The 23,972-nt window shown below is 43.1% G+C and overlaps 1 protein-coding gene across 1 annotated transcript in view; it reads left to right on the top strand.

The window, feature by feature from the left end:
- Positions 1 to 5,575, top strand: part of LYRM4 (LYR motif containing 4) — a 188,537-nt gene extending 182,962 nt beyond the window's left edge. Inside the window, exon 4 of the mRNA XM_040353666.1 lies at positions 5,143 to 5,575. Within this exon, the coding sequence (XP_040209600.1) occupies positions 5,143 to 5,205 (63 nt within the window). The 3' untranslated portion in view covers positions 5,206 to 5,575. The remainder of the gene's footprint in view (positions 1 to 5,142) is intronic.
- Positions 5,576 to 23,972: the final 18,397 nt, after the last annotated feature.

Here is a 23,972-nt window from a genome sequence, read left to right as displayed (position 1 = left end):
GTGATTCGGTATGCAGGGTGAAGAGGGATTTCACGTGATTAGATAATTGAATTGATCACTTACAACATTTAGTTTGTGAATATTATTAACTCCTTTAGTAAATAGCCCAAATGACTTCACTCTGGCTTTCCTGATCTGTGTACTTGTCATTGATGTGTAATAAATGATGGAGCTGCAATCTACCTTTTTCAGAAGGTCAGCAGTGGAAGCAAGCAGAAAGAGTTTTTGATTGGTGAGCTATAGGTCTGACTCGGCAGGAGGCAAACTAGACCACGCTTGTCAGTAAATTTACTGGCAGGTTGTAGATATTAGTGATTTTTACAACTATCTGTAAATATCAAGGGCTGATAATTTGTCATGTTATGTTGACTTTTTAAGTTTAAACCAGGCAAATTACTTGTTATGGTTATTGTCGGTGTTTCCATGTTGTGTTTTATACTTTAAATATCGGTTGTGTTAGTTTTTAATGGGTCGTCAGTAAAAATTTGCTACTCGGGCTGTGGCTGCTTCTTTAAAACTTTCATGCCTAAGCCTTTTTCTTACATTTGTTGCTTACAAGTTAAAATCTGTATTTTTTATTTTTTTTTGCTAGAAAATTACTTGGAACCCCTAAAAATTGTTATATATATACATTTTAGCAGAGATCCTAGAGAATAAAATGGCGGTCTTTTCAGTATTTTATGTCACAGTATTTGCGAAGCAGTCTTTTTCAAACGCAATAAAAACAATCACTTTTATGAATTAGAAAAAAACTGTAAAGTTAGCTCAGTTTTTTTTGTATAATGTGAATGATGATGTTACGTTGCCTAACATGTCATGTTTTATAATTGCACACACTCGTGGAATAGGCTTTTTAACATTTCTACAGGTTACCAGTTTAAAATTACAGAGGAGGTCTTGAACTAGAATTATTGCTCTCGGGTACTCTAGCGATTGCAGCAATACCTCACATGTGTAGTTTGAACACTGTTTACTCTTGTGGTCGCAACTTACATATGCGTTCGCTTCTGCACGCGAGCACAGAGAGATGGGGTGCTTTTAAATAATTGTATTTTATTTTTCTTATTTATTTATTTTTTATTATGATCACTTTTATTGCTGTCAGAAGGAATGTAAACATCCCTTGTGACAGTACTAGGCAGTGACGGGTACTCTTTATGGAGAGATCTGGGGTCTATAGGACCCCAAATCCCTCCTTTGCACTTAAAAGTATTCAAAACGCCAAGTTTAACTGTTTTAAATACTATACATTTTTTCAAATTTGGCGCCTTTTAGTTTTCTGTGAATTGTAAGTGATGTCATGACACCGTATCCAGGTTACTAGATCCGAGACCTGATTGAAGCCGATTCTGGCTTCATTCGGGTCTCCGGACAGCTGGCAGACGTGGCGGCTGGATGTTCGGGCCTCCCAGTGGGACAGGAGAACCCGGTAGAGCCGCGTGAGGGGGGGAGTTGAAAGTCAAATGGCTTTGGGTGCCAATGAGAAGGTGATAAGCTACACCTGTTTGAGTTTACAAGTCATTTTTTAGGAGGGGGTGATCCTTTTTCCAACTCAGTGATTTTTGTTTTACAATTATTTTTTCTGGCATGTTGGTGTTCTATTTTTCACTTAGATGTTATAAGTTGATTATCTTAAAGGGGGTGATTCTTTTTTATACCCACTATCTATCTATCGAGAGAGAGAGAGAGAGAGAGAGATGTTTGTGTTTTCTCAATGGCCAATGGCTCCCGATGCTGTCTCAGTCAATGAGGAGGGAGAGTCCCTGGAGAGCCGATGCTCTTGTGCACATTGCTGGATTGAGAGGGAGCTCAGGTAAGTATTAGGGGGGCTGCTGCACACAGAAGGTTTTTTTACCTTCATACACAGATTGCATGAAGGTAAAAAACCTTCAGCCTTGGAAACCACTTTAAGTTCTATTCTAAGTCCTGAGAACCCAAAGACTTTGTTGGATGAGATAAAGCCTCCATTCCTAGGTCCACATCTTACCTGGTAGTCTTCATTAGTGTCAGCTGTCCACAGACCTTTATATTTGCAAGTTTAATGATGCTTAGGGCTCTTTGCTCTCTCTGCCTGCTGCTGGGTGAAAGTGCTGACAGAACACTAAAAAGTGCTGCCTGTTTGTTTTGAGGTAACTCATAAAGGCATTGATGTTTAATGCGAAAATTATAAAGGTCATCAAGTGTAGACCCCAATACTTCCAAAGGGATGCACAATAGCATTGCATTTTAGTGCATTGAGTTGCATTGCAAGGAGTTAGACAGCCTATTCAAAATGAATAGGCTGTAACGCACCTGAAAATAAAAATGTCAGTCATCCTACATTACATTGTATGCAATGTACTGCCGTGCACTCTGAAGAAGAATTTGCAGTCATTATTGGTGTCAGTGGCTGTAATTCAAACACCCTGCATTGGTGTCAGTGCAAGCAAAATTAAACCTCAGCATTGGTGTCAGTGGACACATTATAAAATCCCAGCATTGGTTGCCGTGACTGCAGAAATATCCCCCAGGATTGATGTCAGTGGACGCGATAATTACCTTCAGCATTGGTGTCAGTGCAAGCAATATTAAACCTCAGTATTGGTGTCAGTGGACACATTATAAAATCCCAGCATTGGTTGCCGTGACTGCAGAAATATCCCCCAGGATTGATGTCAGTGGATGCGATAATTACCTTCAGCATTGGTGTCAGTGCAAGCAATATTAAACCTCAGTATTGGTGTCAGTGGACACATTATAAAATCCCAGCGTTGGTTGCCGTGACTGCAGAAATATCCCCCAGGATTGATGTCAGTGGACGCGATAATTACCTTCAGCATTGGTGTCAGTGAATGCAATAAGAATTCCCAGCATGGGTGTCCGTAGCCACAATAATAACCCCAGCATTGGTTCCAGTGGCTGTAGTAATAGCCCCCTCTGCACTGGTGCTCAGTAGTAGTGCTGTATAACCCATTCCCACTATTTCCATACTACTGGTTAGTGGGCAGTGCGGTAGGTTGTTTTTTTGTTTTGTTTTTTTAACATTTCCACATTGGTGGTCAGTGGCAGTGGCCTCCAATGGACAAGACTGAAGCAATTAAAAGTTGATGAAAGGGTACCAGATGCTTGTGCCTAAATTTGTGACCATAGCAGCTCCACTCACAAATCTCACTAAAGAGACCAAATCCATTGCGGTGAAATGGAATACAAAGGCAGCAAAAGCTTTTCAAGAGCTGACTCTACATGTCCCCCATTAGCATCCTTACACAGCGAGATGTGTTACAGCCCATTCATGCTGCTGCATGACAAATGTTTCTGCTTTGTTATCAGCCCTTTATTTTTCATCATCAGCTTTGTGTACAGTACAGTGTTCTGGCTGCTTACAAAAAGCATGTCCTTTTTTTTTTTCAGCCATTGCACAAAGTTGGTATGCACCAGGAAAACTACAACAGAAAAATCTTGAAAATCCCAAACCAGTTTTTTCTTTGAATAGACACATTGTTGTTATAACCCTTGCATGCAGAGTATGATATATGAATTTAAAGTATAGTACCCTTTAAGTTATGCACAATCTCGAGACATCCCATTTTAAAATGTAAAAACCTAAACAAATAGTTTTAAACATTGCAGCAAATTATTATATATGGGATATACTGCGCTGTGAAATAAGTGAACGCAAAAAATAGCTGCCAACACAGCTAAGACAAAGCAAAAACTGGTGAATATGAAAAAGTGTAGCACTTATTTTTGTGAAAAAGTCAGTTAATAGCACATATCAAATGAAGTAAACATACATATATATGAAATCTTCATTTCAGTGACACCAAGTGACTGAGTCTGATCTGAAAAAAAAAAATCCTAACGAAGCAGTCCTCTATTGTGACCACACACAAATAACAGTCCGAAAGTGTAGAAAAAACTGCAAGGTTGAAATGAAGATTCCCATGTGGATGTGACCCTCTCTGTGAAAGAATAGAAACACCATGTATAATGGGAAAAAATTAGGTCATCATCTGACCCCAGATGATGACTGTCTAGTTGAAACGCGTCGGGTAGACCCATTCACACACATCGCTCTTGCACTTTGTGATATGCCTATGATGTTCTTCCAAATGTGACTGTTCATTTTTTAATCTTTTTAATAAATACTACCTTGTACGGTATCACACTATGTGAGTTTTTTTCCCATTACACATGTTATGTGGTTACCGTATCTCTGGCTCCAACAAGACCACATGTATTTACACTTCCTGGTGTTTACTGGAATTTGTGGTGCCGACTGATATGATTCAGGACCAGCTAGATACATCTTGCTGACTGATTATATAAGCCTGTTTTGACTTGGGTGGTATAAACCTCACCAAGTCAAGCCGCCTCCTTACATCGGTGGTGGTGTCTCTATCCTTTCACAGAGAGAGTCATATCCTTGTGGGACTTTTCATTTCAGCCTTGCAGTTTTTTATACACTTTTGGACTGTTATTTGTGTGTGTGGTCACAATAGAGGACTGCTTTGTTCTGATTTCTTTTTTTCACGGATCACACTCAGTCAATTTGTGTCACTGAAATTTAAAATTTCATATATATGTATGTTTACAACATTTAATATGTGTTGTTAACTGACTTTTTCACAAAAATAAGCACTACACTTTTTCATATTCACCATTAAACATTGCAGCAACATCCACACTTATCGGACACCCAATGTTAGAGGTGATTTATTCTTCCAAAGCAAATACATCTTTGCACACTGGTACTGATTAGTATTCCAGTGTTTCTCTTCTCCCTCAGTTATGGTGACCCCAGTGCTAACAGAGAAGGGCAGGCACCCAATGTCCTCCTTATAAACCAATGATGTCATTGTATTGGTGCACAATGAAAACCTATGGCTTTGTTCGGACAGGCTTGATCCACCCGCTGGCTTGTATACAATATTTGGGCAATTTTTAGGTAATTTGCCAAGACACCCAGGTTAAATATGGCTGCATTACAGTGTGTGTCAATTTGTTTCTCCATATTATATTAAAACTCAGCATAGTATTTGAAAACTATAATTATGTTTATATAGATATGTTTATGCTTGCTATTTAATCCTTTGTCTACGTAATTTTCAAAAAAAATAGTTTTAGATTTGTGATATGCTTTTTTTTTCTGTATAATTGCAGGCTTCAATTGGACACCTATATGCCACTCAGAAGTTGGTCATTGAATCATCTGAAAGCCAGTGATGCCAATTATCTTTCCTAGGAACTTCTGTATTGAATGACTGTCGCGTCTGCCCGCGCCTTCTCAAATCTTCACATTGCATAATGAGACTCTTGTTTTGCTAGCTGCTATATTTTAACTAATCTACTTTTGGTGGGAGAAATGCTACTTTGTACTAATGTTTAAACAAACAAGAGCCCATCTTTACTGTCTTGTACATGCAGATGGCAACTTGGGCATCCAAAAGACATCACATGCAGTCCTTCATGTGCTCACTGGTGTAAAATAACATTAAAGCCATATAAGCGCTAGTTACAGCTTACTTCCTGTCAAAATAAAAGCTGGCAAGAGACAATAAAGTAAAGTATACTTTGATAAATCTGTAAAAGAAAATTGTGTATGCTTACCTTTCCAGTGGTCTGTGTCTTTTAAATCTCACATTTGCTGTTTCCGACTGTTGCAGGTATTCCATATAGTGAAAACCACCTATCTATCTTATCTACACTATATTACCTATACACATGAACTTTAATGGAATCCTAGTCCGTAGGGTTCAATATTAATAGATAGATGAATAGATATACAAGTTAGATAGATACACTAAATTACCAAAAGTATTGGGATGCCTGCCTTTACACACACATGAACTTTAATGGCATTCCAGTCTTAGTCCGTAGGGTTCAATATTGAGTTGGCCCACCCTTTGCAGCTAGAACGACTTCAACTCTTCTGGGAAGGCTGTCTACAAGGTTTAGGAGCGTGTCTATGGGATTGTTTGACCATTCTTCCAAAAGAGCTTTTGTGAGGTCAGGCACTGATGTGGACAAGAAGGCCTGGCTTGTAGTCTGCGCTCTAATTCATCCCAAATTCTATTGGGTTGAGGTCAGAAATTTGTGCAGTCCGGTCAAGTTCCTCCACCCCAAACTTGCTCGTCCATGTCTTTATGGACCTTGCTGATGAATTAAAGCTGAGACTGTGAGCCAGGCCTTCTCGTCCACGTCAGTGCCTGACAAATGCATTTCTGGAAAAATGGTAAAACATTTCCATAGACACACTCCTAAACCTTGTTGACCGCCATCCCAGAAGAGTTGAAGCTGTTATAACTGTAAAGGGTGGGCCAACTCAATATTGAACCCTACGGATTAAGACTGGGATGCCATTAAAGTTCATGTGCATGTAAGACCCCTTTCACACTGGAGCGTAATGCAGGCGCTATATCGTTAAAAATATCACCTGCAATCCGCCCTAAAACAGCTGTCACATTCACTCCGGTGTGAAAGCCCAAGGGCTTTCACACTGGAGCGTGGTGCTAGCAGGACGGTAAAAAAAAAGTCCTGCTAGCTACATCTTTGGAGCCGTGTGTATATCGCTCCTCCACCGCTGCTGCCCATTGAAACCCATGGGACAGAGCGGCTATACAGCCCTTTCTCGGCCACTAGCGGGGGGGGGTTAAAACTGCCCTGCTAGCGGCCGAAATGTGCCATAAATCCACCCATAGCGTCGGCTGTAAAAATAGCAGAGTTTTACCGCTGACGCAATGGACGGTTCAGTGTGAAAGGGGTCTAAAGGCAGGCATCCCAATACTTTTGGTAATATAGTGTATCTATCTAACTTGTATATCTATCTTTCCATCGATCAATCTATCTTTAAAGTGAGGGAGGCTCTCTCGGTCAGACGTCACCTCGGCATGATCTCCCCTCTATTTTTGTTCTGACAACAACTCAAACTTTTAGTTTCTCCCTCACTTTTAGTTCCGGAGAAGATCAAAAGGGTGAATTTCTCCAGCAGAGACACAGACAACAGTAACAACCTGAGAAATTCAAATCCTTCAAAAACTAAAAATGTAAAAAACATTTTTGAAATCGAAATGCTTTTTTAACTACTGGGCAGTAGTAACTATACGACACCTACATTTTAGGGATCATTTAAATGATGGTGCATGCAGAGCTGTGTGTCTATTTATTTATTTTTTAATACTGTTGATTTGCATGCAGACAACCCATAGAAAGTGCATGGGTATTCATTGGCTGTATGGACTTGCCCACACAGCTAAGTTTGACAGGTACACAGAGTACACCTGCTCTACCTCCAGGTACATACACCCATCACTGCCATCACTGGGAAAAAAACAGTTTTCTGTAACTGCTTATAAAGTACTAGGTGAAGTTTGGCTTCTAACACCACTCCCCCCCCCCCCCCAGACTAACAATGCTGTTGTCCAAAGGTGCCCCTGTGTTCTTTCATCAGTCGGAGCGCTCTAATACAGGAGGTGTGTTACTGGCCATATCTCCAGGTGAAAACAGGGGGAAAAAGACAAAAAAAGAGAACTAATGCAGCCACCACATCTGATTAGTAATTGCAATATATTAAGTTTTGGGTTTAATGCTGCCTTAAAGGAGTTGTAAAGGAAAAAAAATGTTTTGCTGAAATTACTGTTTACAGGGTATAGAGACATAATAGTTAACTGATTCCTTTTAAAAATAGATAAAAATCAATCATATAATGTACCTGTAGTTTCAGTTTCGTTTTTTGCATCTAGTTTCATGCTTCTGTGAAGTACAGAGACACAGAGACAATAGAGGGCAGTGATGGTTTGTAAAACAAAAGTGATTGGTTCTGAGGGGTTTAAGACACACAGTAATCACACCTCCTTGATTAGTGCCACAGAGAGAAAGCTCCCATGACTTTTTTCATCAGGAAACAGACTGTTCAGAACAGATAAGGATTACAGCAACATCATAGCAAAAACAAACAATGAGGACATGAAAACCAGAACTGCAGTAAGGTAAAGGAAGCTATTTAGCTAAAAAAAATTCCTTTAGTGACCCTTTAAGTCTTTACAGACAATGTGTACCTATTCACTTTATATGGGTTGTCTGCTAGCAACCTAGGGGTAGTAAAAAAAAATGTGAATGAGCCCTTATGTGTCAGTTCAGAAAACAACATGGTGTATCAAATCATCAACCACAGATGGCCTTAAACCACTTGTTCTTTAGATAATCATTTATCATTATATGGAGAGTGTTACTTTTATTTTTCCTTATATCTGTTTCATAATGTGCTTTGATCGCATTTATATAGTTTTTGCTATAATAAACTATGATGAATTAAAAATTGTTAACTATATGTTGTTTAGGTTATTTTGTTCTTTTGTTGCAGACCATTATTTTATTTGTACAGTGCACAGTGAAATTTTCTGGAGATTACCAATGATCTCTGCATCCTCAGGGTCATGATCTCAAACAGTGACCCACATTCACTTTTGTGAAGTCCCTTATCCATTATAGTAAAGAACGAGTCTTCAAAAAAACATCATTACTGCTGGCTGGAGCCTCCAGAATTTAGCACGCTAGAGGTAGGAGAGGTTGAGTTCTTTGTTTGTGTTGTTTTTTTTTTACGTAAAGTTTATTCATGTTTCAGTACAGGTAAACAAATGACAGTGGTACATTCACTTCAGTCAAGTATGGATTACCTTAATCGGAACAAAATAATGTCATAAACAAAAAAAGAAAATGCTTTCATCAGAACTTTAGACCAGCATTTCAAAGGGATGGGAAAGTCAGCTTACGGTAAAAGTACAGGAAGGGGGGGGGGCACACATGGGAGAGGAGCTAAGAAGAAAGTAGAAATGGCTAGAGGATAATTCTCAGGAAGGCTCAGATGTAGTATGCACATCTTCCATAGGTCCACCAGGTTGTGGGGTTCCGACCCCTACTCTAGAGTCAGCTGCCTCTCCTGGACCCACACCGCCCAAAATCTTATCAAACTTTTTCAGATAGTTGTGTCCCATATATATCAACTTGTATAGAGGTAGGGCTGTGTTTACAAGGGTTTTCCACTGATGTACCATCGGGGTGAGAGACTTATTTCATTAAAGAAGGATCGCTTTCCTATCGTAAAAGGCTTCGTAAAATAAAAATAGATTTTTAGTTTGAGGGCTTCCAATGTATCACAGATACAAAGTAAAATTTCAGAAGACCTGTAGTTGCGAGCAAGACCACACAACATGGAAGAAGAACTTCTCTGGGGAGTAGAAAGGTTTGTCGTTGAGGCTGGTGGACTTTGATGGTACCATAACAATTAAGAAACGCATATATAAAACAGTTTTATTGAATTGACATCAACAGATTTAAAACACAAATTTAAGAGAATAGCTCTGTTTATCTAAATATAAGAGGTGCAACTGAAGTAGATGGTAATACTAGTTGACCAAATCTTAGTTATGCTCGACATGTTTCGCAGAAGTTCACCCCTTCCTCAGCAGCTTTTGTTTGCATAATAGTGTTTTTTTTTTAAAAAAAGAACAGAGATAATGTATAATACTATATAACAGAAAAATAAAGAAACGCAATAAACAGAATATAACATCACAAAAAGTGACAACATAATCGTAAGGTAATGGTAAACACAGTATCAAAGGCAATCATGGCCCTTACCCAAAGCAGCAGCATGAGTAATGGTCCAAAAGAATAGGCCTGCCCCAGAGGGTGCGCAAGCCCCCGAAGACAGAAGAGGGAAGCAGCAGAAGATCTATCCAGAAAACAGACAATATTTTAGATATCAAGGAACTTTCCATGTGCACTTCCTATTGCTTTCTAAAGGTATATTATATCGGGTGAACATACAGCTTTTTTTTTTTTATCCAGAAAAAAGTTTATTGAAGAACAAGTACAGTACAAAGCATACATCGAAGCTTCACAAACAATCGGATACAAATCCAAACAAAATAAACCATACTACTGCACATCCCACACATAAATCACAAACCAATCCCTGCTCTACCCCGCCCCCCTCACCTTGATGGGCTGTCAAATCCCCCATATGCAAAACACAAATCCCGCTCAAGTACCTAGGCCTAGTAATCTGCCTGTGATCATATCCACCGGGGCCAGGCCCGGTACATCCAGCCACGGTTCCCACAACTTCTCAAACTTCTGGGCACAACCCCTGTGTTGGTATATTATGTTTTCTTTCCTGAGCATATCCCCCATTGTATTAATCCATTCTTTAAGGGTAGGAGAGTCCTCCGCTATCCAATGAGTCATTATCAGCTTTCGAGCCAAAAACAAAGATCTAATTACTGCCACCCTTGTACCTTCCTCCCACTCAAACTCGTCCAGTACATAAAGTAGGCATTGCTTCGGGTTCGTAGGCAATATAATCTAGAACACCCTATTTATGGTGTCCACCACCCCCTTCCAATAAGGGTGAAGTTTCGGGCATCTCCACAGTAGGTGGATCAAGTCCCCGTGGTCCCTCTTGCACCTTGTGCACATCGGAGTGGGTCTCAACCCCATAACAAACAGTCTGTCAGGGGTGTAATACACCCTCAGGAGTAGATATAACTGTGATACTCTGTGGAACACATTCAGGGAGCACACTGTTATCGCCTGCAGGGCCTCCTCCCACTGCTCTCCATCTATCGGGCCTACCTCCCCCTCCCACTTAACCTTCACCCGCAGCGGATGTTTAGTTAGGAACTTGTGAAGTAAAATACTATAGCATTGTGATATAAACCCCTTGGTATTGACGGCTCTAGCTATCAAATTGAACAAAGGGGTAGGGGAGGGAACACACTCCGAAGATCTGCTCTGAGCTTTTATTGCGTGGCTTAATTGCATATAGTAAAATCTCATAGTCTGCGGCAAACCGAAAATACCCTGCAGGGTTTCAAATGGAAGCAAAGTCCCATCACGAAATACCTGGCCAAGGTAGACCACCCCATATCTCCTCCAAAGTGTCTCATGTTGTAGCTTAGTCAATTCAGGATAAGAGTCGTTGGACCAAATAGGGCTGTACTCTGTGAACCCCGTCACTCCCTGTAGATACCGAGTCTTGTTCCAGACTTTTTGAATCAGGTTGTAGGTCGGGAACTGTTTGTTTGGTTTCCCAAAAGCCAATGACTCCAGGGCAACCGACACCGATTCCTTCTTCATGGTGTGTAACATCACCAATTCAGAGGAACTCCCTCCCCAACCGTCCCCGCCTGCACCGTACCCATCAGCTGCTGTAGTTGCGCAGCGATATAGTATAACCACAGATTAGGGAGGGCAAGCCCCCCCTCTCATCCTTCGGGCGTTGAAGATGTTCTAATTTAATTCTGGGTGTGCGATTTCTCCATATAAGCGAGCGGAACAGGGAATTAACAATTGTAAATACTTTCAATGTCACTACCATCGGGGCATTATGGAGCACATAGAGCAGCTGGGGAATGAGGATCATTTTGATCAAATTCACTGACAGGCAGAGCGAGTTCCAAGTTTTAATTCGGTCACAACATTTTTGTAGCAGCGGGGATACATTCTGTTTACCATAGTCACAAATCTTGGGCGTCACCTGGATACCCAAATACTTAAATGAAGCCGTCAGGGGCACCGGGGAAGTGGTCGGGGGAGCCCCCCCTCATCTATAAGCACCAGTGAGGATTTTGTCCAATTTATCCGAAGCCCTGAAAATCTGCCAAACTCCCCTATTGTGGCCATGGCCACTGTCAGGGAGCCCTCCACGTCTCCGAGTAAGATCATAGTATCATCTGCATAAAAGCATTATTTTCTCCTGAGTAACCCCGTAGTTGAACCCCACTGTCTCCGGGCTGGCTCTTATTTTAATTGCAAGGGGTTCTATCGCCAAAGCGAAAAGCAGGGGTGACAAAGGGCACCCCTGTCGCATGCCCCTCCCCAAGGAGAAAGTATGTGACACCGCCCCAGACTCCCGAATGGCAGCCCGCAGATTGTGATATAGCAGGCGAACCCAGGAAACATACGTGTCCCCAAAACCAAACCTCCCAAGAATTTCCCATAAGTACTCCCGCTCAACGCTATCAAAGGCCTTCATAGCGTCCAGTGAAAGCAAGGCCCTCTGTCCCATGTTATCCGCCTGAGATTGCATATTGAGGTACAGCCTCCGCAAGTTGACAGCCGTCGAAGCATGAAGCATGAAGCCAGCTTGGTCGGGGTGGACCAAGCTTGTAATAACACCATTTAGCCTAATCGCTAACAATTTGGCCAGTAACTTAATATCACTCTGCAGCAACGATATTGGTCTGTAGGAGCCTGGGTCTAAAGGGTCCTTGCCCGGTTTCAATATTAAAACTATTAGCCGTGGCCATGGAAGCAGGCAAAGTCTGCTGCTCCCTGGCCGCATTAAACACTGCCAATAGTTTTGGCAGGAGGATATCCGTATACTGCTTGTACACCCCTATAGGTATCCCGTCCGCCCCAGGAGCCTTACAGTTGGAGAATGCAGCCAACGCTGTCTGCAACTCCTTCAAGGTAAAGGGGGCATCCAGAGCCTCCCTCTGAACAGTCGTAAGATGGGGGAAGTCGATGTCATGTAGGTAGGTCAAGAGCTCCGTCTGGGTGAACTGTTCCGTCGGGAGATACAGAGTCTCATAAAATGTAGCTAGTTCAGCCAAAATCATATCAGGGGAGTTTACTATATTGTCATCTATTGTTTTAATTGCCCCAATGCTGGGGGGTCATTGTTGAGAGTTAGCTATCCTGGCCAACATACATCCCGTGCTCTCCCCCTCCTCAAAGAAAGCCACTTCGTAGAAGAAGAGCTTCTTTTCCGCCGTGGAGGACAGCAGCCGCTCATAAGCTGAGTGAGCCGACTGCCATGCCTCCCTGGCAGAATCCGTCGGGGTTTACACAAATGCCTCCTCTAGGGCCTTTACCTGTTTTTCAAGGTTCTCTCTGAGCCCAGAAGAGGCTTTCTTTACCTTGTTAATCTCAAAAATAAGCAACCCCTCAAGTACGCCTTAAAGGCATCTCACTGTGCCACTGGGGAGTCAACAAAGTCCCCGCTATCCAGAAAGACCTGCATGCTCCGCTCAGCCTCCTCGTGTGTCAAAAATAGTTTCAGCCAGAAGGCATTGAACTTCCACGGGGCCCTGGGAAGGGTAGAAGGTGGGGAAATAATTAAAGTAACCACTAGGTGCGAATGATCCGACACACTACGGGGCTTATATATCACATCCGAGACGGATGAGAGCATAGCAGGATTACCCACCGCTAGGTCAATTCTGGACAACGTCCCATGCGACTTGAGCCTCCATAAATCCAACCAACCCACTTCATTAAGCAATCTCAGCAATGGAGACTCCCTCGATGCGGCGGAGACCCCAGGAAACCCAGATACAGCCAAGCATACAGAATTACAGTTCAAAAGTGCAGTAGCATGTAAATATAGCTTTCGATGTAAATGCTGAAACACAGGTCAGGGCCGTCAACAGAACCGGCCCTCAGCATCTATACACACATCCAATTCCTGAAAGTCAACAGAGGCATGAATCATTACGCTCACACCCCTGGAGTACGAGGTGTGAGTGGAATGGTAGGCCTTACCAACCCATGCATATTTAAGACAACATTGCGTTTCAGTGATTAAATGCGTTTCCTGCATACATAAAATCATGGGGTGATATTTCTTTAAACCGGTAGAAACCATCATACGGTTAAGTGGGGAGCCTAAACCCCTCACATTCCAAGAGACTATAGGTAATTCAGCCATTGGGAGAAATTATGCATAATCTTAATATCAGGGACATTAAAAACGAGGTCAGGCTCCATCTAAGAGATAGAAATATAAGGCAGAAGGCAGGAAACCCAGATACAGCCAGGGATACAGAATTACAGTTCAAAAGTACAGTAGCATGTAAATATAGCTTTCAATGTAAATGCTGAAAGTGCAAAAAAACAGAGGTCAGGGCCGTCAACAGAACGGGCCCACGCTTGCGGCCTATAGACCAAAAGCAGCGCTGTAGTCTGAAGAAGATAGGTCCAGGCCGCCAACAGAGCAGACCCCTGAGCTCCAACAGGGAGCAGAAACAAATAAGGCACATTTGCTCTACGATTCGCTTAGAAAGATTGCATTTTCCTTGCAACTTTACAAGATAGCTTAAAGTTCACATCCAAATATGAAGTCTCCCAGCATATCGTAGCACACACAAAGAAAAAGGGGGTAAAAAAGAAGGGGGAAGTGGGTAAAAGCAAAGTAAAACTGCGACCAGGGGGGGAGGGGGAGAGCACATGTGAAACTGATCTCAGAAGAGCGTGCAGGCAATGCACTAGAAATAGAACTTAGTGACCTGGATCAGCAGCCATGGAATCAGTCTCCTTCTTCTCTATTATGGTGACGCAAGGCTTGTTCATTACTAACCAGCCACAATGCAGCATCCTGGGCTGATTAAAAAAAATGGGCCTGCCGGTTGGCAGTAACCCTCAACTTGGCAGGGTATAAGCATAGCGTAGGGTAGTTGTAGCGCGCGCAAGCGCCTCTTCACATCCGAGAAATTAGCCCGACGACGTTGCACCTCCGCAGAGAAATCCGGGTAGAAGGACACCCGGACTCCATTCACCTGGACATTAGCCTTCTCCCTGGCATGTTGCAGCACCGCCTCCCTATCCCTGTAGTGCAGTAAGCGGGCCAGGATGGGTCTAGGGGGGGCGCCTGGCTGTGGTGGGCGGCCAGGCGTGCGGTGCGCTCTTTCTACTGTGAAAAATGGAGAGAAGGCCTCCTTCCCGAAGACCTCCATCAGCCAGCCCTCAACAAAGGTGGTGGGGTCCCGGCCCTCCGTCTTCTCCGGTAACCCCAATATACGGACGTTGTTGCGCCTTTAACGGTTTTCGATATCATCGGCTCTGTTATTAGTGTCCCTGGCCAGCTGATGGGCAACATGGGCCTCCCGGGCAACTGGGGTTAGCTTATCCTCAATCTCGCTCACTCTGCTCTCTACTGCCGTCGTACGCTCACAGATCTTTTGTAGATCCTGTCGCAGCAGGGACACATCTTCTCTCAATCCCCCAAACTGATCTTTAAGAGTATTCACGAAAGCAGTACATACATGAACCGCTCTAAGTATTTCAGCCAGGGTTGGTTATTCAGTGTCCTCTGTCTCTGCATCCGTATCTGTTTGCAGGGTGAGAGACTGCTTAACTGTCCCAGCACGTTTCCCACTATTCCCCGCCTCTCCATCAGACTGCCCCTGCAAGGCCTGCACGGCCATAGGGCACTGCTCTGCGGCCCCCCGCGTGCTGATCTTGTGGGCCCCCCAGCTTTTGGGTGTAGTAGGTCATATACCTCAGGTAGTCCTTACCCTGCGCCTTTGTAGCTCTTTTGTTGGCCCTCTCTTTGGACTTCTCACCTCCTCGTGGCGTGCGTTGAGCCAGGGCCGCCGCGGCGTCATCTTGGATTTCGAGCCCCGGGAAATCATTCTTTTTCTTTGCCATTCCACGGGTGCAGAGAGCCGGCGGGTGAACCGGGAGGGTGACTGGGGTGGTAGCCAGCTGGAGAGCCATTGAAAACCGTTGGATCGGTGCTGGGAGAGGATCAATAGACTGTGCTGCGGAGGAGCTGTGAGACACACATCTTCTCACATGCCGGTCTTGGCCACGCCCCCTCAGAACATATAGCTTGAATAAGCATGTTTAGATTATCACAGACCATGTATTGTAACTGGTTGGTATACCAAGATATATATGTATATAGCTAGCAGAGGTATATTTAGATTTGCGGTTGTCGCCGGCTGTAAGAAAAGAGGGGGAATATATATATATATATATCCCATTCTATACAACACACATGGAATATTAATGCTCCCCTACAATTTTTTGTATATATATTGTATAGCAACATGGAGGGAATATAATATACTATTTACCTTAAGCTTCCTTAAAGTCCCTCTGTATACCCGGTGCAAAAACTTACGTTGAATGGATCTATCTCTCGTGGAAATCATCAGGGGAGATATTGTTGGATACCCTCTTCCTAATTATCATCAGCTAGTGTAGGTATATCTGCCTGTCATGCAGAGAATAATTGAGAGACCTTAGAGGTATGCAGCCCAGATAAAATAAAGTAGCGGGCGGAAAGGGGTTCTCAGTAGGCTTTCAATATTATGGACCTCCAACGTTATAGCATGGGGAAATTGAGCCTGGAAAGCATGACGCAGTTGTAGGTATCTGAAGAACATTCGATTGGGTAGACCCGGTCCACGTTTAATATTGTCAAAGCTGAGCAATCTACCAAGCGATACAATATCTCCCGGAGTTTTAATTTCAAATCGGGCCCACAGCACAGGATCCGTAATGGACTTAAAATGAGGCAGTCACAGGTTACCCCACAGTGGGGTATGTGGAGACCAACTATTAGATTATTCATCCTTGGTCTGGACACTCCGATACTCAGAGTAGTTTGCATCAAGGAAGTAATGTTGGGATTGGACCGGGACCCTCGTGGATAAAGTTCGGAGTAGGAGCCAAGCCAAACCGCCTCTAATGTGGACGCGGGATTGGCCGGCTCCTCCAATAGCAACCACTTAACTGTAACCAGGACCACAGCCCAATAGCATTTAATAAAACAAGGCAAAGTAATAGGCCCACTAGGATGTTAGGTAATTGCAGAGTGGTTTTTGCTAATCTAGGGGTGTTACCATTCCATATAAAGAAGGCGATTATACTATCCAGTTTATTGAAAAATGTATTCGGTATATGGACCGGGGTCTGCCTAAAAAAATATATAAATTTAGGTAGGACTGACATTTGAATAAGGTTGACCCGTCCAACTGGGGTAAGGGGTAACATTTTCTAAGTAGCACATCTCTAAGTCAGGAGGCAGCTCACAGGGTCAGATTAAGAGGAATTAATTGTGAAAGGTCCCTATGGATTGCAACTCCTAAATACCTGAACTGTGAGACTCTCTGCAGTGGTGTAGTCCTTGGTAGTAAGGTATTTGAAGAGTAGAGTGAAAATAAAACAGATTTTCCCCAGTTAATACAGATACCAGAATACCGATTAATGTTGTCAATAATCAATAGGGCCGCCCTCAATGAGTCATCTACATTCCTGAGGTACAGAAGAGTATCATCGGCATAAAGGGAGATCTTTTCCTGTATGGGCCCTATGGTTATACTACAAACATCCGATGAGGATCGTAAAAGAATAGCCAACGCAAAAAGGGCAGGTGAAAGTGGGCATCCCTGCCTGGTTCCCCTATAGGGGGAGAAGGGAGATGATAGAGTCGATCCAGTACGTACTCGAGCCATCGGAGACATGCATAGGACCCGCACCCAGGAAGTAAATTTAGGCCCAAAGCCAAATCGATGCAGGACCTCCCAAAGATAATTCCATTCCACCAAATCAAATGCTTTTTCAGCGTCTAGGGAGGCCACTGCGTCAGACTGGGTGAGGAAATCAGTTGAGGCCAGGACCGTATAAAGTCTCCGAAGGTTGATATCCATCCCCTTGCCTGGCATAAACCTGGTTTGGTCCTCATGGATCAGGGTAAGGATAAACTTGTTAAGCCCCCGAGCTAGAACCTTGTTAAGGATCTTAGCATCAACATTAAGCAAGGATATAGGGCGGTATAAGGCACATACCTCTGGGTCCTTAACTGGTTTAAGGACTACCATAATAATTGTCTCAGCCATAGAGGCCAGGAGAGTACCCTCCTTTAATGCCTTAATCAACATACTATGTAGCTTAGGTGTCAACTGTTCCCCATATCGTTTATAAAAGTCCTGGAGGGAGGCCGTCCACCCCTGGTGTCTTCCCCGACTACAGTGCCCTCAGGGCCTGCTTCACCTCCTCCAGAGTAATAGGGCTGCCTAGATGTTCATGAGCCGATGGGGCGAGAGTAGGAAAGGCTATCTGGTTAAGGAATGAGTCCAGCTCTTCTCCTGAGTAGGTTGCCCTGGAGGAGTATACAGTATTGTAATAGGAGGCAAAACAGGCATTAATAGCTATCGGGTCAACCACAAGGGCCCTATTAACATCCCTTATACGAGCTATACTGGCTACGAGCTGCTGTTCCTTAGCCAACCACGCTAGAAGTCGCCTGATTTTCTCCCCCTGCTAAAAGATGAGCTGTGTTTGTGCCAATTGTTGATTTTTTTGCTTTCTCCACTCGGAGAAGCATCACTTCCTGGTAGGCTGCCTGCATATCAAGATAGGTAACAGGGTTTTTGGAAAGCACATAATGAGACCCAAGAGTTTGTGCTTTAGTCTCAGCCTCTTCTATAGTGATAGCAGCATTCCGCCAGGCTCAGGAAATAGAGAATTGATAACATCCTCTTGAGACATGCTTTGAAGGCATCACATACAGTATCAGAGAAGGCAGAACCAGCATTTTCAGACCAGAATTCAGATATGAGCTTGGATATTTTGAATTCTATTGTAACGTCAGAGATCCAGTAGCGAGACAGCTGCCACAATCTCTCTGAAGGGGGCTTCACAGTTTTCAGACAGCAAAGCATAGGTGCATGATGCCTCGTGGGAGCATTGTAACCTCTCGTACCCTAGGGAGCAAACCACCACTAGCATAGAACAAATCAATACGGGACATCGTGTTATAGGAGGTGGGGTGGCAAGTAAAAGCATGTTCACCTCCAAACATCCGTCAGGCCATAAAGAGATGCCCACCGGGATAGTGCAGAGTCCGTAGCGACCCCAGGAGACAGCTTATCTAGAGAAAGGTTCGGAAGCATATTAAAGTCTCCGGCAATAATAATATCAGTTGCAAATTCAGAGAGGAGAGAGGTCAAGTATTTTAACAAGGAAACTGTGGCCGGTGGAGGTGTATATATAATCCAAGAATCAACATTACCACTGCATCAATAACCACATGTAATAACATATACCTGCCCTCTGGGTCAATTTTAACATCTAACAGATCATAAACTAGGGATTTGTGGATCAATATCCTAACCCCCCCATGCATATTCAGAGTCTGTGGCATGATGATAATACCCTAACCATGGCTTTTTTAGGCTGAGGACCCTACTACCCACCAGGTGAGTCTCCTGTATTATACACACACACAAGGTCTATATATTTTAAGGTATGCAAAAACTAAGGATCTCTTAACCTTGTCATTTAAACCCCTGACATTCGTGGAGATAAATCTTATGGGGGCCATATAGAATTTTCAAAAGTAAAACCACCAGGGGAGAAACAGTCCTTATGACCCAGAAGAAAGCACATATTATCCTGTATATGCATAAATCGATCGATCCTGTCTGTCTCCCAGCCGCCAACCAGTGCTTTAGGCAAGCTACACCTCCAAAGATGAAGACCACTGCATTGTATTTTAACCAACAAATAATATAAAAAAAAACATATATCCCCATCCCACCCCACACGTCCATCGGAAATTGGAGTGTTTACTCCCAAAAGGAAAAAGTAATAAACCCCAAAATCTATGGGAGCAAGTGGAAAAGTTAGCGAACACTAAACATACATCTGGACTATGTGATCAGTTTAGTCTGCAGACAACAGCCTTTAAATGGAAGGGATCTACGCAATATGAAAAATAAAAAACACCTAGAACAAGCTAAGAGCACAATCTTAGTTACTCTTAACAACTATAACCTTGAAGAGGTTTCCTGCAAAACCCCTGTCAGCTGAACAGGGGAGAAGCCAGGAAGCCAACATATTCAACAGGGGATAGTAAAGGCACTTATATCGCTAACTTGGAGCTACTCCCCCATTCCTTCATGGGAAATCTCTTGGAAAAATGAATGGGGATTGAGATCAATGTTCCCCCTTTTAGTTCCTATTAAACCACCGTTAAATTAGGCTCCTTAGATGATCAGGCAGTTCTGTTACAAAGATGGATAAGCTGTAGAAAAAGCATTTCAACGGTTCCTTCTATAGCTTGGCCAACCCTACCACAGGGCAGATGTCTACTGAACCATGGGAAACCCCTGTGGGAGCGATGTAACATAGAAGGCCAGGGGGCACAGCAGTATCCAGACCAGTATAACAAGTCCCTTTTCCCCTGTGGCAGTTAAGGCAAGTCATAGGGTATGAGTAACCATAATCAAAGAGTTAGGGGGTCAAGTAAGCCACATGCAGGTTGTAGGCCTCAATATGGTGGAAGAGTACATCAGAACACATCCTAGAGGGGACGACGACTGGAGGAGAAAAGTGTAGGTATGCAGGTATATTTACTTGCACCAGGCAAAGTGTCAAGCCAGTTGGAGGCATCCTCAGGGGAGGCAAAGTAGCAGGTATACTCCCCATCCATCACGTGTAGATGAGTCGGGAACAGCATGCTATATTTCAGCCCTCGCGTGCGAAGTTGAGCCTTAACATGGTCGAATGTTCTGCGAAGCCTCTGGGTTTCAATGGAGTAATCCGAAAAGAGCATGAACGTCGCATTTTCAAAGCGTAGCTCCTCCACCTTCCTTGCCTCTCGGAGCACAAGATCCTGGTCCAGGAAATTTAAGTGCGTGGTGGGGCACACTGTGGGCCCTGGACAAGGGGCATCCTATGAGCCCTTTCCACTACGAAGTGAGGGCAAAATGGCCCCTGTGGAAAGAGTGTGCATAGAAGGTGCTCCGTGAGGTCCTGGCCCTCAGCCCCTTCTGGTAATCCCATCATTTGCAGGTTATTCCAACGACTCCGGTTCTCACTATCTTCAGCGCGGGATTCCAGAGCCTTCATTTTTACCTGGAAAGTATGTATAGAAGCACAGTAATCTCATACAGAATCTTCAGACTCACCAACTCGTCTCTCCGTCTTCTTGAGCCGGTCACGAAACATATCCATGTCCCTCCTCATCAACCCGAAATCAGTCTTTAGGAGATCAATTTTAGCCGTCAATGAGGTTTGGCAGCCAGTGATGGCCTGCATTAAAGCTGTGAAGCGATCTTCCTCCAGCATCGTTGTTTGTGTCGCCATGTGCAAGTGGCCTACAGGAGTCTGCTTCTTCGGTTGCGGGGAGGGCTTAGGAGCGGAGAAACTTTTTCACCACGAGCCTGATTTCCCTTTTCTCATACCCGGAGTTCACAGGGCAGAAAAAAACGTGGTCGATCAGAGGTAGATTCCGATATAGCCAGTTAAATGAAGCAGGTAGATTGCGGAGCTCCGATCACATGCTTCCGCTCAGGTTGCCAGCTTGACCAAGTCCCCTTTGCATATTATTTTAATCAATCTTTATAAGAATATCCAGAGAACTCATGTAAGCCAATAACAACAGGAGCTTGCCCTGTTATAGCCAAGACTAGATTGGAGGTTCAGACTTCTGCAACTGCAGGAGAGATTTGCGGGCCACATGAAATGGTCTGGTTGGCTGCATTTGGCCTGCAGGCCTTGTCTTTGACACCTGCTTTAAAAGATAAAGTTCTCTGGACACAGAGCGTGCCTTCCTTTTTTCTAATTGCATTTAAGCCAGTGAAGCAACCAGTGAAGTGCATCAAGCTTTCCAACTTGTGCCCCACTTTAAAAATAAACTGCACTAATGTACAGTACTATATAATTCGATTTTTGGTGTTTATAATACTGTTTTATCAGATTGCCTTCTGGAATGCTTCCATGTGATTCAATAATGCAAGTTAATGCAGCAGTTATTGTGCCAATAGAGACCAAAACAATTTTAGCTGCCATATTTATACAAGAGAGAACTTAAAAGGTTTATTTCTCCTCTTTCTTGATTTTCTAAGTGTGCTATGATGGACATTACATAAAGGAAGACTATAACAGTTGTGGGTCTATTTTATTTCATCTTGTTTTAACTTACTCAGTCTGTAAACACATTTTTATATCCTTTTACTATGTGTATACAGTAATTCTTTGTTTTACAAAGCAACAATTAAAACATCAAGGATTCCCAGAGCACTATGGGTTTCCAAAAGAAACAGCACAGCAGGTGCAACCTTGCCTTATTGTTGGCTTAAAGTGGTATTAAACACCAAAAGGAAACCTTTATTATATTGCAGCCTGACAATTCTTAGATGTAATGGCTGTATTTGTTTCCTTTTTTAGGCTTTCTTTCTTTTTCTATTTTCCTGGTGATCCAGCCAGCAAGTCTGTTGTTATTTAAATGCACAAGCTCTCCAGCAGAATGTATCAGTTCACATGGATGACTCAAACCATTTAACACTGGCAGGGGTGATTAAAATGATTAGCTTTTATTTATTCACCATTGTGCACTGTTGGAACAGGAAGGGGCCACCCCAAACTGTTCCCACAAAGGTGGGAACATGAAATTGTCCAAAATATATTTGTATGCTGACGCCTTCAAAGTTCCCTTCACTGGAACTAAAGAGCCAAGCCCAACCCCTGAAAAACAAATCCACACCATAATCCCACCTCCACCTAATGATTTGGACCAGTGCACAAAGCAAGGCCAATAAAGACATGGATGAGCAAGTTTGGGGAGGAGGATCTTGACTGACCGGCATAGAGTCCTGACCTCAACCCGATAGAACACCTTTGGGATGAATTAGAGTGGAAACTGCGAGCCAGGCCTTCTCGTCCACATCAGTGCCTGATCTCACAAATGCGCTTCTGGAAGAATGGTCGAGCATTCCCATAGACACACTCCTAAACTTTGTGGACAGCCTTCCCAGAAGAGTTGAAGCTGTTATAGCTGCAAAGGTTGGGCCAACTCAATATTGAATCCTATGGACTAAGACTGGGATGCCATTAAAGTTCATTCAGCAAAGAAAAACGTGAAATAAATAAAGGAGACGATTCAAGGAAAAACCTATTTAATTAATGTTTTTCTTTCACCATCCTGACTCCTGGTTCTGGTTGTGTAAGCACCATAGTGCAATGAAGCAGTTCTTGTAGTTGGCTTACGGTGCTACAGTGAGTCCTGTCTCTGATATTATCAGAGTGGAACTCAAAGTGAAGAGGGTGAGGCATTCTCAGATTTTCTTTACATAATAAAGAGCTACAGAGGAGGCCTGGTAATTATGTTCCTATTCTAGGGCATACACTGATAAGGTCTGAGAAAAAAAAAAACTTGGGCAGAGAAATTTCTCTGGGCCGGAGGACCACACAAGTAGCATGGCAAGCAAGCTGGATGTCAGATTTAAACAGTATTTTAAACCCCTCCAAGAATCCAGCAGTGACTTCTGAGTAGAGTTTTTGTCTCCACTGTTTCTATAGCTTGGGGAATTGACTATTTGTAAACTGACCAATGACAGCCAGGGCAGGTAGGTGGACCTCATGGCAAGCACTAAAACATTGGCGCTGGAGTTCCCAAATGTTTTAGGAAAACAGTCAGGCTGGATTTCCATTTTATATTGTGAAAACATATGTAGTTTTATGCATTTTTAACATGCATTATGGCATGAGTTTTGTAGGTTGATTTATGTTTAGCTACGTTCTTGCAATCGTTTTGGATGTTGATGTTAAAATAAAAAGTAAAAAAATTATTTGTTTGTTAATTATATGATAGACTATAGCAAATTAAGTATGTTTTACTGAATAATAGCATTTCTATTGACCTCAAAACAAATGCTGATACAGTAAAGTTCCTGCAGGCTGTTTTTTAACCGGTTCCCAACCGGCTTCTGTACATATACATCGGCAGAGTGGTACAGCTGGGCAAAGTAACGTGTATATACATATATATGTCACTTTGAAATTCCCACCCCTGCCACAAGCTCGATTTCCGCTGGTGTCCTGCAAACGGTTGACAGAGCTGCAGAACGGGGAGAGGCAAATGTAAACATGCATCTCCCTGTTCTGCCTAGTGACACTGTCACTGATCATCTGTTCCCTCTCATCGGGAACATCGATCAGTGACGTGTCACTCGTAGCCATGCCCCCTAACAGTAAGAATCACTCCCTAGGTTACACTTAACCCCTTCAGTGCCACCTAGTGGTTAACCCCTTCACTGCCAATGTAATTTTCACAGTAATCAGTGCATATTTATAGCACTGATCGCTGTAAAAATGACAATGGTCCCAGAAATGTTTTAAAAGTGTCTGATGTGTCCACCCTAAAGTCACAGTTACGATAAAAATTGCTGATCGCCACCATTACTAGTAAAAAAATA

This window comes from Rana temporaria, chromosome 5, assembly GCF_905171775.1.
Source record: "Rana temporaria chromosome 5, aRanTem1.1, whole genome shotgun sequence".
Taxonomy (NCBI): Eukaryota; Metazoa; Chordata; class Amphibia; order Anura; family Ranidae; genus Rana; species Rana temporaria.
The sequence above is the reverse complement of the archived record's forward strand: the minus strand, read 5'-3'. Positions and strand labels throughout refer to the sequence as shown.